Source organism: Xenopus laevis, chromosome 9_10S (assembly GCF_017654675.1).
Source record: "Xenopus laevis strain J_2021 chromosome 9_10S, Xenopus_laevis_v10.1, whole genome shotgun sequence".
In the NCBI taxonomy this organism is placed as follows: Eukaryota; Metazoa; Chordata; class Amphibia; order Anura; family Pipidae; genus Xenopus; species Xenopus laevis.
Genome location: NC_054388.1, coordinates 80371277 through 80386041, shown reverse-complemented (window position 1 = coordinate 80386041; position 14765 = coordinate 80371277). Strand labels below are relative to the sequence as shown.

At 35.6% G+C, this 14765-nt stretch overlaps 1 protein-coding gene across 3 annotated transcripts in view; it reads right to left on the bottom strand.

Annotated features, from left to right (window-relative positions):
• Positions 1 to 14765, bottom strand: part of LOC108702289 (disintegrin and metalloproteinase domain-containing protein 23) — a 96924-nt gene that overhangs the window by 48661 nt on the left and 33498 nt on the right. For all 3 annotated transcript variants that reach the window (XM_041578357.1, XM_041578359.1, XM_041578358.1), the window contains exons 4-6: positions 13066 to 13129; positions 7127 to 7209; positions 3441 to 3504 (exon numbers count right to left, since the gene is read on the bottom strand). In XM_041578357.1, coding sequence (XP_041434291.1) covers positions 3441 to 3504; positions 7127 to 7209; positions 13066 to 13129 — 211 coding nt within the window. The remainder of the gene's footprint in view (positions 1 to 3440; positions 3505 to 7126; positions 7210 to 13065; positions 13130 to 14765) is intronic.

Sequence of the window (14765 nt, the reverse complement as noted above, 5' to 3'; positions counted from 1 at the left end):
GACTAGAGATGTCTGCCTACACACCAATGTTACAAATAAACTAGAAAAAATACATTCATTGGTTCAATAATAATATTTTTTAATTATTGAATGCAGTGTAATTTAGTAATAAAAACTATACAATAGAAATCATGTCAAAATCCCTTTAACTAAGTGACCCGAACTCAAAGCTGCATGTACAGAGAAAGATTGCAGAACAGTCATTGATTAGTTTATGATTATTTCAGAAACCGTACATATATATATATATATATATACTGTATATATACAGTATGTGTGTGTGTGTAGAAAGTTTACTATTTCCATGAGATAAAGCTTATATAAAATGTTGATTTTGACAGTTGCTCCATTTAAAATATAAAGAATTAAGTGACCATAACTGTGTGCAACATATAAATTGTATACATTGTTTAATAGGTAATGGCCCTCATTATAAACATTGTGTGTCCCCTGAAACACGATACACTTCACAATTCATTACCTTTCAGAAGTTTATGCCGTAACAGTAAGCAAGGGGATGCTTTTGATGCATACATTTTATGTACCACACTGGTACAGTTATGTAATAAACACATTCTATAAATAAACACTATCATGAATTTTAATTGCAATGTGCCAAATGCAACTGTGGCCTACATACAGTACATTTGTACAATTGTTGCCCACAGACCTACAAACAATTACAAATCATAGGTGCAGTAGAATATAAGGAGGACAACATTCTAAAAATAACTATATATGCAAAGAAAGACCCCCTCTATTAATTTCTATAAATCAGATAAGTCTATTCCCCCAACTGCCAAACAGTTTGGAGAATAAAAGCTTTGTACTGAGTGGAGGTTAGGAGCTACAAAATGTATGCTAAAATTAACCAAGCATGCAACACTTAGCACCATGATCTATGTGGTTGTCAATATGATTAATACTCAGAGCCTCAAAATGTGCACCAAAGAGGCTGAATGCAATGTGGCAATGACGACATTTCATTTTTTTTTTTTGCAAGTTTATATTTTCTGCAGACAATAACAAAGTTAACACATTCAGATCCTTGTTTATAACAAAATATCTGATCTTTAGAAGCCTGCCTGTTTTACATAGATCATAAGCAGTTCGACTAATGGACTGAATATCCAAAGAAAGCTGCAAATTGTTAAGACTAAAATGGATTTATTTTTATACTGACATTTTTACATTTTAGAATAAAATTATTTCACTATTGCATTTGCTGTCTTGTGCCACCAAGAGGTGCTGCATTTTTTAACAAAGGAAAAAGGAAGGCAGGAGAGATGTCCCACCTGGAAAGTTAGTACATTGGATAGAAAGGGAGCCATACTTTTTTATAAGCCATGCTGTAATGGACATTTTGGTCCTAAAATATTACATCTGTTGATTCTGTAAATCTCCTATAAATAAACACCCATTTGATTTTGTAAATTGTGACCATTTGAACATCATTAAAGAATAAAAGAAAATAAAGGATACATAAAGAAAAAACATCCTAAACAAGATGTGCAGTGTCTTTTTTGACACTTTTTGTCTGTTTTTGCTAAAATCCAGCGAGTGCCATCATTTCGTATCCTGCATTTACCCTCTAAGCATAAGCACCCAGGTTGTGATTATAATTAGGGTGTGCGGCTCATATCCACCATTTTATATATATATATATATATATATATATATAACAAACAAGGGAAAGTTGTGCTCACCACTAGTTTTTAAAATCATTAGGCGGGGGTGCAATGAGGGTGTGACCACAAAAAACATATAGACAAATACAAGACTCCTCTGCACTCTTGTATTTGTCTATATGTTTTTTGTGGTCACACCCTCATTGCACCCCCGCCTAATGATTTTAAAAACTAGTGGTGAGCACAACTTTCCCTTGTTTGTTATAGTTATACAGAAGCAGTGACCAGCTCCATGTTGTAGCTCCCACCCCCTCCAACTATAGTCAGGTGATCCCACTGGTGTCTAATAAAAGGGCAGCCAAGTTTGGGAGTTTTACTTTGAAAGCAGCTAGCAAGTTGCAGGTAAAACGTATTCGTCCCTTTTATAAAATGTATAATTAAACCATAGAATTCTTAATGAATCAGATGAAAATTGAGTATAGGACTGGCCAGATATGGGATGACTTTGACGTAGTTGGCCATCTTAAATATATTGCAATATATGGACAAACAATCCCTGTTTTGTTTAAAGGGTAAGGCATTTTTCAGTAGCAGTATGCACAAAATGTCGCTGTCTTAAATATATTGATGATGGGTCGAGTGCAGAGGAGTCTTGTATTTGTCTATATATATATATATATATATATATATATATCCCACAGTGCTGCACTAAAACTGATAAAGCCAGAGGTGCAAGATCAATTGTGTTGTAAAACATAAACAGAGGATCAGAACTCACTGTTGTTTGTGAATAAATGTATTTTATTTGCTACTACTGGTATATATGGACTGATATATATATATATATATATATATATATATATATATATATATATATATATATATATATATATGTGTGTGTGTGTGTGTATATATATATATATAAATATATATATATATATATTCAATATTTTTTTTTTCTTCTCACAAATTCATATGACAAATCCAAAGATTGTATTTCACAACATCCTACATCCCACATGTCCTTAGGAAAACATTTAAAAAATATCATAAATATGTATTTAAAAGGGTTAAGTACCTCAAATTTTACATCAAAATTTTCATAGCTGACACTAACTTCTGGAAATGCAACACTGTCTGCCCTTAAAGTAAATTAAAGTAATTAAAATTGTGTAAAATTTCAATAATTCTGATCCCAGAAAATGTTTTGAAGGTATACATTCCAATGTATTCAACATAGGTATAAGTCCTCTTTTCCACAGATTGCATAATTCTACTTTCTGTGACAGATAGTATATCAGAGCAGAAATAAAGTATTTGTAGTAACTACAGAAACCCAACAATACAGCATAAAAGCAAAGACAGGACATTCTCTAGATTAATTGTAATGCATCTACAGTACATTGTGAATTCCTATTAGTCTGGCATGCATTTGGTATTCTTTTGCAGACAGGATACAATAATTTACTGCAGAGATTTTCAGACTTTTTGGTGTTCACTGCCTTTGCAGACCAACACGTTTTTTAGGTCCCCTTGCCTATTAACAAGTTAAGACAATTTTGTCATAACTGTCAACCTGTTTATAAACTTTTCTAATAGAAAACATTTTCACAATTGTATGCTGATCCAAATAGCCCAAAGTTCCCAATGTAAATCCACTCAAATCCATTTGATGTTGTATTCGAACAGTTGGAAGGTGTTCTGACTGGCATTGGGGTCCAAAATGGATAAATATTGTGTAATGTATTATACTATGCTGCAAGTTGTAAATCTATAGGTGTTGTGATGAAGTACAGAAATATGACAACTTACAGAACTGTGAGTTATATCCACTGGATGTATTGTATAAGTATGGGTTCCATCATCGAAAATCCCACTGAAAAATCAAAAAAAGAAAAGTTATATCACATACGCACAAAAGGCTAGCAAATTATACAGTAGTAAGCTGTCTGTTGTTTCTTTCACTGTGGTAACATGTAGCTTACTGGGGTAAAAGTACAAACTACCTCCACAAATGTAAAAATAAACATCGTATTTTTCAGGCAATGTCCTAGGTTATGTAGTTTTACATTATTTTACTTTTAATCTTGCAGGTATGCTTTATTAAACTATTGCTAAATCAGATACTTTTTAACTATTTTAGCTCACAAACTTACACCACTGAGCAAGCAAAAAAATGCATAATGTACTTAGAATTCTAGTGGTAAAGTATGCTGGGTGCCCACACTGCACCTGTCAAAATGCTGGGGGCCACACTGTGCCTGTTATTGAATGCAACGGGTCATACTATGCTTGTCATGAAATGCTGGTGGCCAAGCTGTGGCTGCCATTAAAAGTTCAGAGACCAAGAGATGCGCACATCTCAAAATGTCCTGCTACCCTGCCCAGTCATGCTTTGTCCAAGAAGCTATGTTTATGCTGTTTGATGGCTTGGGACTATAAAGAAATCTATGAATTGCTTGTTGCTGGGGTCCCAATATCAATAGAGTGACTGCTCTATACCAGGCAAGGGGACTTCCATAGCCTCCTCCACCTGTAATCCCCCATTTAGTGTATTAGTTCATGAATTCTATGATATCATAACTCACAAATAATGTACCTAGAAAAGATGAAGCTGCCAATACCATCTGTGCCAGTACCCAACAGGGAGTTTGTTTGCTAGTATAGCTGTACACAGCAAGAAAAGGAACACTCATGGGTCTTATTGCTTTTTTTCCTCCAAAAAGATTTATTGGACTGAAATGTCAACCTAATTAATTTGCATAGTTGCATACATTTATGGTAGCACCAGGGCATATTTATATTATTTAAATATTATGCTTTCAACAAACCTAATGTAACATAAGCACATTGACTTGGTATTTCAGAAATCCTTTGATGTTGCAGGTCTTGTTTATCAAACATTTGTTTTAAAGCATTTTTTAACATACTGATATGTCAAAAATCCTGACAGGATAATACTTCTCAACCAAAGTGAACGTCTAAACCCATATGGAAGAAAGTATAAACAAATTAAGGAACAGGGTCGTGTTTCATTTGTGAAAGCCTATATAAATGTTTTAATTTTTCAAATGGATTGTCAATAGCATCCTTGCTTAAAGTGGACCTGTCACCCAGTCACAAAAATCTGTATAATTAAAGTCCTTTTCAAATTAAACATGAAATCCAATTTCTATTTCTTATTAAAGCATTCATAGCTGTTGTAAACTCATTTAAAAATCTCAGCTGTCAATCAAATATTGTCTGCCCCTCCTCTATGCCCGTGGCATAGAGGCGGGGCAGACAATTACTTTCACTTTCAACTCAGGACTTCTTAGATGTCACTGCTCTCCCCACATTCCCCCAGTTCTCTTTACCATATAATTGTGTAGCCAGGGCATGGGGATGGACATCGGGTCCCCCATTCTGGTGCACAAACAAGATTCTGAGATGATACAAGGCTTTTCTTAATGACAGTGCCCACAAAATGTCTGCTGCCTGCTTGCTATAATTTTGAAATCCCAGACTGAAGGAAACAAAATTCAAATAATTTATATAGTGTAGTTAAAGTTCGTTTTCCTTGACTAATCTGATAAAATAGGATTTTGAATAATTTTTTTGGGTGACGGGTCCCCTTTAATTAGCTTAAAGAGCAGATATATTTTAATTGCTACTGTGTTGTGTTCTACTAGCATGCAGTCCTACATGAGTTTATTTATTTCTGATTCTAGAGCAAGGACTATGTCAACATTATATTACAAATGGTGGTTAATCTCACTAGCATAAGGCATTATAATTATAGGACATTTGCAGCCATACGCCTTCCATGAAGTGTTTTCTTATAAAGTCAATGTTCCTCCTTATTTTCCTTCATTGTCAACATACAAGCTAATTCCAACAGATGTCACTATTGACCATGAAAATGACATCTGTCCAAGCTGCCAATAGTATTTTTATGTCAGCAATGGAGTAAAACAACTAGAGTTCACAAGAATAAAAAAAAAAGACACGAGCGGTCATTAGTATTTCTGTTTTTTGTAAGTGTTGTGATGTATACATCTACCAGTCATCGTGGGCTTCATTATTCATCTGGGGACCCCATGTTTATCTGTTTATATGTATGTCTATGGGGGCCTAAACTCTAGTTACTGCCCACTGACAGGAAGCAATGCCTTGTCAAAAGCAGCAGGTAAAACAGCTACAAGATCTGAATCCTAACTTTTCTAACAGTCTGCACAAACAGTCACCATAAATGATGTTCAGTTTAGATATATAGCTTACTAAACTCAGTATACAGTAAACAGTATATTTCAGTGTCCCTTAAAGCATGATAAAAAATATTCAGGTTTGTCTTTATAGCTGCAATTCCTGTTTTTGTGTGTAGAGAGTGGTAGTAATTGTTGGGTCTGTATTTGAAGGAAAGGTAGTTTTACTGTATGTTGAGTCTTTCTTGTGCAAACACAGTTGCCTTCCATAGAGGCTCACATATCCAGTAAATGTTTAACAAATTAAATCTCCACAGTTCTGCTTTTAAAAAAAAATATGTGCTATGTATTTGCATTTCAGTAAATGGAAATACAACAGCAATCAATGTCATGAGTCCAATATTCCGCAACAAGAAAACTGAATCAGCTGGAAGCTAGTATTCTCCAGCGTCCTTGGCTTTATAGACTGAATTATTAAAGGTGCCTGTGGACACTTAAGTTGTCTGACTAGTGAGATACCCTTTCTGCTCTTGTATAACTCAGGCAGGGTGCTTTTAAAGGCACCTTCTTACAAAGCCAGAAATGAAATGTATTTTTGTTAATAATTTAATGGCCTGTTTTCCATGCTAACAGTGAAGATGCTGAATTGCAAGATGTATCTGTATGGCATTAGAGTGAATTGGTGATGTTTTAGCATGCAGTCATTGCTGCTTACTTCTTATTACTCATTTACTTATAATCATATAACACGAAATATACACTAGAATTAAAAAAAACTAATGGCAGGGTTCATTTAGTAATAATGGTCACATTTACTCAAAGCAACCAATCAGAGTTAGCCTTGATTGGTCTCCTGCAAGTAGAATAATGAAAGCAACCCTCTTGTTGGTTGTCAGGAGTTACTACGCTTGGGCCCAGTTTGCATATACCAGACACACTGGTCTATTGATGACATATTTATCTAGCGTTAATATTACTTTTCACCGGGTAATTTCACATAACAGTGTATGCCATAATTTTAAGCAGTATTAAAATGATTTGACAAAATCCATGAGAATAAATCTAACAAGAATTATGTACTTTAAGTCATAAGGGAATAATTGTCACCACAACATGCAGTGCATTCAAGGCCATCAGATTGCTACAGATGTGCAAAGCTTCATGAAAGAAATCATGTATTCTCTCAATTAGTTTGAAAAGTAGATTCAATTATTTACATGCTAAATACACACTGTGAAGCACAAAATCTTCAAAACTAAACAGAGGTTAATATTTAGGTCTATAACTGTAATGTTTTAATATTATTTCCCTTACTGTAAACCATTGCATGTGGAAATAGCCACTCTTGAGTTGTTGACCCCTCTGATTGTTCCATGGTAGTAGCAATGTTCTCCTCCCTGCAGAACAAACAACAATATTTTGAAGACTCTATAAATAAAATAAAGCTGTTTTTTCAATCATTATTATATAATCATTACAATTATTGCCCCATAAGCAAGGTTTGAGATTGATTAACAAAACATTATACTTCAATAACCAGATATTTACAATTGAGATGTCATGAACAGTAACGCAAAATTTTTATAGTATAGTGGATCCTGTCTTGGCTTTGGCCCATCCAGCTGTGCCTTGCACAACATGTATAGATTAATGAAATTGAGACCATTCCCTGCTCTGCACTACTGTGCCTATACCTTTACATAATGGCAATCATAAAAACATAGTCCAGAAACATGTATTACAGCTCAGTAAACTGTTATCAGGGAAATTGAAATTATGTTATTGTTGTTCTTCCTTATGTAAAGACATTTCATAAGTTAGGCCCATAAATATTTTTGTAATTTTGGTTCTGTACATTACACAATGAATTTTAAATGAAACAACTCAGATGCAGTTGAACTGCAGACTTTCAGCTTAAATGCAGTGGTTTGAACAAAACGATCGCATAAAAATGTGAGGAACTAAAGCCCTTTTTAACACAATCACTTCATTTCAGTGGCTCAAAAGCAACAAATTAAAAAAACTGAAAATAAAATGTTCATTTTTAATACTTGGTTTAAAACACTTTGCTGGCAATGACAGCCTGAAGTCTTGAACTCATGGACATCACCAGATTCTGGGTTTCCTCCTTTTAATGCTTTGCCAAGTCTTTACTGCAGCAGCTTTCAGTTGCTGTTTGTTTGTGGGCATTTCTGTCCAAAGTTTAGTCTTCAACAAGTGAAATACATGCTCAATTGGGTTCAGATCAGATGACTGACTTGGCCTTTCAAGAATATTCCACTCCTTTGCTTTAATAAACTCCTGGGTTGCTTTGGCTGTATGTTTTGGGTCATTGTGAAACCGCCTCCCAATCAATTTGAATGCATTTAGCTGGATTTGAGCAGACAGTATATCTCTGAACACCTCAGAATTCATTCGGTTTCTTCTGTCCTGTGTCACATCATTGATAAACACTAGTGTCCCAGTGCCACTGGCAACATTTCACAGGAAAGGCAAGCACTTAACCACTTCTTGCTGTGCAAATAATCCTTTATTTTAGCCAGTTTTACCACTCCAAGAGAAAGAACAACGTTTCGGGGGTGGGGGGGGGTTTGCACCTCCCTTTGTCAGGTTACACAAGTGAGTCCAATTAGACCTTAAATTTACTCCAACACCGCACCCCTGTGACATCATTGGTATAGGTGTGTCTCATCCAATTAATGTCCATTTAAAGTTCACATATGTTTGTATAGATATTGCATAGAGTTATAGTTCAACCATATGCAGCTCAAATCTGTGAAAATTTTTTTAAGAAAGCTATACATTACCAACTGGGCAAATTATCATTAATCGTACATGTATATAATTCCCAGCTGGTTATCTGTGAATAAAATTAAAAGTATTAGATCAGTGTTTAAATATCATACATATTGTTACATTTTGCATATCACAGAATGCAACCCAGAATGCTGAATGTGGTACATCTAAGGCAGTGCTGTCCAACTTCTGTGGTACAGAGGGCCAAAATTTTACTGGCTTATGTGGTGGAGGGCCGATAGTGGAAGTCAGTGTTGGCCACTCCCCTTTTAAACCACACCCATTGTAAACCACACCCATATTACAAGAACTTTTAAGATCATATCCGCATTAACAGTGGTAACACACCAAAAAAACAAATGGTTGGTGCTCACTGCAGGGAAATCCCTCATCACTCATATGTGGAAAATTTAAGTCATGTTAAAAACATACCCTTAAATCCATATGCCTCATCCATCCCTGTGGATAATACAACAACAACCCAACACATGATTAAACACCTTAAGGGCCCCTAACAACAATTTCCAATTGCTAACAAACCCCAAGCACAAACCCGTAACAGGCTTACATTCCACAGGTAGTGTAGGGCAAGCAGAGAATGGCACACCCAAGCAGCACTAGGCGAGCAGAGAATGTTACACACAAGCAGCACTGGGCAAGCAGAGAATGGCACACACAAGCAGCACCGGGCAAGCAGAGAATGGCACACACAAGCAGCACTGAGTAAGCAGAGAATGGCACACACAAGCAGCACTGGGCAAGCAGAGAATGGCACACACAAGCAGCACTGTGCAAGCAGAGAATGGTACACACAAGCAGCATTAGGCAAGCAGAGACTGGTACACACAGGGAGGGAAGGCAGAACAGAGCAGGATCAACAGAGCAGAATATCATTCTAATATGCACTACATACAGTGACACAGTGCTGGTGCCCCATTAGCATTTTGAATAAGGTGTGAACAGGTGAACAATGTGGGCAGTTTCAGTCTATGTCTCAGGTGTGAACAGTACAGACCTTTAGGATATAAACAATAGAAGTGTCACAGGTGTGAACAATACAGGGGATTAGAGTCTGAATTTGAGGTTTAAACAATGCAGGGGCCAGTTAATCGCTGCAGAGATACCTTTTAAAATTTACATATGGTAAACAGACACAGCATGTGGGGGGCCACATAAGGGGGGGTCGCGGGCGGAACAGCCCTGATCTAAGGAATCGCACCACCATATGCAAAAACATCTGTAGAGTATAAGCTTAAGGATGGCTTGTTTCACCTGCATGGAAAGCTCCTTTGACCGCATGTTGTCTGTTCACAGAAAAATCATCCACATACAAGCACGCACCCCCCCTCAAATCAACTCCAGGGCTTTTTTCTGCTTCATTGATAATGACATAACGAAGGAATTGCCCACACCTGCCCATGAAATAGCCTTTGAGTCAATTGTTCAATACTTTTGAGCCCCTGAAGTGATTGTGTTAAAAAAAGGATTTGGTTCCTCACATTTTTATGCAATCTTTTTGTTCAGCCCACTGAATTAAAGCCGAAAGTCTGCAGTTCAACTGCATCTGAGTTGTTAAATTTAAAATTCATTGTGGTATTGTAAAGAACCAAAATTAAAAATTGTCTCTGTCCAAAGATATATGGGCCTAACTGTATTTTAGGGGTGTTTTCTACCCAAAAGTTAACGTTTTCTTCTAATAAGGATAACCAGTAAAAAGACAAAAATTAGGAGGTATGCCTAACACATGTTTCTGTATTTTTCTTGAACATGGTATGTAATGATTTCACAAACTGGGCAACCAACTGTAGCTGTTTGTGTGGTAAAGCAATGCTAAATGTAGTATTATGATCATTAGTATGTTTATTGCACAAGAATGCATATGAAGAGTTGTAGCTAAAGTGAACTCCTTGGGAGGATAATTTGTATCTGCTAGATGAAAAGGCGCCACTGACTGCCTTCCACATATGCACCAGAGTTTAATCTGTTCAGATTCAGGATCAAGGTCTTTGATGGCCCATAAATTATTTGTGGTATTTTGGAAGCCATTACATTTAATACTGAGTTTTTAGTTTCCATTTTTATAACTGCATAATCTGTAATAAAGGGGTAGTAAGCAGAAAGTTCCTATAGCTTGTCCACCGTCACTGATCACACAAATATAAAACCTCCAAATATGTAAAAACATGTAATGGATTCAAAAGGTTTTACTTTTGAAACAGTCTCAGTTCATTCATTTTATTGTCTAGTAGTATTATATGTAACCCATGTTTCATCATGCTCCATGTTTATCAAGGTGGTACTGTCACTTTAGATACTGAAATAGGTTGTTAACGTATATTCTAAACTGATGTTTTATTAATGAGACCCCAATGGGGCCCATTACTAACAATCGAATTTCAATATTTTGAATAATCTTGAATAATTCATGGTTTTCCTTTATTTCTCAAAAGCTCTAAAAATTTGATTGTAAAAAACACAAAAACCTTTAACACACAATTCTGCACAAAGTGCTATATAAGTCAATGGGAGCTGCACTGATTTATTGAGCATTTTTTAATCAATACAGACTTTGCGGTTTTCAAATTTTTGTCTTAAAAAACTAAAATGTTTAGAAGTTTTAGTTGTCTTCACATTTTTTTATTGTTCAGTGCTTTTTTTTCATTTGTGCGTTCAAAAATCTCTAAAACTACTAAAATGAGATTGTTGATAAATAAGTCTCCACATGTCTATATTACACATTCTGATGTAATATATTGATTATTTTAGGATTAGGATAGATTTTAGGATTTTGGCTGACTACTGTGTCCACTTCAGTTCAACCTGAATCAGAAATCTAATTTGCATATGTAAATAAAGAAAATCATCGGAAACAAATTCAGCAACACCAAAACATATTCTTAAAATCAAAGAAGCCACTTTAGAATAAACAGATCTTGTATTTTGCTTGGGATTGCATCGCATGGTCCTTGGGAGACCAAAAAACCTATGCTTAATGTTACATAAGGGGGCCAGGCTATTGATCACAGCTGCAGCAGTCACTTTATAATCACCAAAGTGGCTGTCTGGGGGCTCCCAGAGGCTACACAATGCTAGGTTCTACAAACTGCTGACTAAATAAGCAATCCACAAGCAAAATTAGTACACCTTTTAGTGCAACCATATTGTCGCAAAGGGAATTGGCCAGGAATCTTTGTTGCAAGCTCCTCTAGGTATCTGGTAGCTATAGCTGACCCAAGGACACTTTGTTAATGCAGCATGACTGAGAGACATTTTCACATAATCTTTTCCTTGGACTCTTGAATCAGCAACTGCAATGCTTGTGCTTTATTTAGCAGCTCGGCATTTTAGCAGCACAATACTGTGACACAATGTACCAAGTTTGTATACATGGGAAAAAATTTGCAAAGCATGATATCATTTCAGAGGGAGTGTCATATTTCAGAGGGAGTGTCATATATACCTTTTAGAAATAATTACCTTAAAGCAAGATAGACATTTAAAAGCCACAAACTTGGTGGAATAACAATTATTGGTTAAGAGTAATTACATGATAAATTGTTGTGAAATGTGTTAATATAAGTTTCAGCATACTGAAATAAGCAAATTTCTAAATACAATCAATAAAAAATTCTTTACTGTTTCTGAAATAATCAAGTTTATCTTCACTATCCCTCTCTCAGCATCTGTTTCTCTTCATTCTGCCTTCATGCAGGAGTTGGGTGTCAGATAATCATGGACAGTTAGATCCAATATATCTTATAGGAGGACTCCTTTTGCCCAGAAGATGTATTAGAGCTGACTATTAAAATCATCAGAAATCCTGCCTCTCTACATGCAGAATTAGTGCAAAAGGCAGTTATCTTGTTAGATTTTGTTTGTACTGGAATCAGTTATTTGTATGCACTCTAATTTATCTGCTAGAAAAGGATGCCCCCATAAGATATAATGGATCTAACTGTCAATGACTATCTGACACCCAACTGCTGGATAAAGACAGAATAAAGAAAAACAGATGCTGAAAGAGGGATAGTGAACATAAACTTGATTATTTCAGAAACAATGCAGAATATTTAATTAATTGTATTAACAAAGTTTCAAAACAAGTTATTGCAGTTTGCTGAAGCTTATATTAAATTTTCATTTTTGCGATAGTTCCTCTTTAATATATACGTACTGATACAGCAAGAGTTACATACAATTAGAAGTATTGGCACATCCGGTGAGAGTGACTTTTTGAACTGCATGTAAAATTGTCCTGAAATGAAATGTTCAGACAATGCTAAGATAAATCTACTTCTCAGAAACAGAGTAGATTTTTCAGAGACTGGGTACAGAGTGGAGTTCTAAGGCATACCTGCAAATATACTGCTCAAATATAAATATAACAAGTACTGGTATAAAATAAGAGAAAATGTTTTCCCATACAACTGTCTTGTAAAATAATGGAATTGCATTACCTTAGTTAATTTCGGTTTCCCATCATTAAATTCAATTTCCGAGTAGTCCAAGGATAATAAGCCACTGCAAGAAAGGGATAGAATTAAATAAAGATATACTAACCACCATAATACATATTTATTGATGCTTTTGATGTAACATTTTGGAGAGGCACAGTTAAGAAAGTGCAGTGTCTGGTGACCTTTCAATAAACAAACTCATGTAGTAGGCACTAGAAATTTGCATCCGTTTGTAAACAGCAACATTTTCCAACTACTTCAATGTGAACACCACTCAGGGAAGGCATAGGCCCTTCAATACATGCATTAGTAGATGCAAACAGATCCCAAGACAAAACACCTGTCCAGTGGTTGGTATAAAGAACAGAGCTGCCTTATGCCTAAGCATGTTGTGACACAATAAGAGGCACAGTGGGTGAACTGATACTGGGTACAAGAACACTTGGAACACAAGTAACTTATTTATGGTGCTTTGGCACCTGTAACTATTTATCCACATTTGAGCCTAGCATTGTGCCAACTACTATATGTAGCCCATTTTTTCAACTTTAGTTTACCACCATCTTTTTACCATTAGTAAACTGCTATTATTTTTAAATATGACAAAATAAAAGCAAAAGCACAATACAATAACTTGCTAATTAGTACCCATGTGCCCAGTATCTAGGAATATGTTTCAAGTTGATTAGACTACAATTATAGGGCTGATTTGCAGAATGCTACTTTATTGTATCTCTCAAGACAAATTAGGTTTTCATATACCATAAATCACTTTTAAACTATGGGAAATATTGCCCAGTGACTACAATGACACATGGTATGGTTGGTATATTATTAAAGTCATATTAAATTTCATGTCCAAGGGTGTAACCAAGAAAGTAAGAAAACTTACTTAGATGAAAAGAAGCCATCTCACTTGACTCCCACACCTTAAGGGTTAAGGTATATTGGCAGAATTAGGTTAATGGGTTTGATTCGGTTTGTAAGATTGGTTGTGTAAAGGGCCTTCTTGCCCTAGTTTTGCATCTTAAGGTGGCCATAGACGTAACAATTACGATCTTTCTTGGAAAAGATCTTTCCAAGAAAGATCGTTCGTTTCAATACACACGCGTAGAGCTGAATTTTCAGATATACAGGTAGATATACGGGAAGAAACAATAGAATTCTACCTGTATCTGACGATTCAGCACTAACAATGGGCGATGTTTGGGTCCCTTCAAAGGAACCCGATCAAAATTTTCCGTCCAGACCGATCGACGAGCCGACCGATATCCAAGTCTTCTGCTGATATCTGTCGGCTCTTTTTTCACCATACACGCAAAGAATATCGGACGAAAATTCATTTCGTGCGATATTATCTGTGTGTCTATGGCCACCTCAAAAATGCAGAGGCATCAAGGAAATCTTATAAATTATGGCATTAATTGAACAATATGTAAATCTCAACAAGGAGGGAAAAACCAGGTATGGCATATCAACTCTTATATAGCATAAAAAATAAAACAATGTTAAGGCAGCACTGTTTTTTCTGTGCAAAATAAATAATTAGTTATTACCTGAGTTGTGAAACTGTTACAAAGAGAAATCATCTGTATACAGCTGCCTTGCCTCTGTCATAACAAAATGTATTGCAAGTGACTGAAATATTGTAGCTTCTGCTGACCGCCTGAAATTTCCTTCTGCTAAAAACAACATATCAT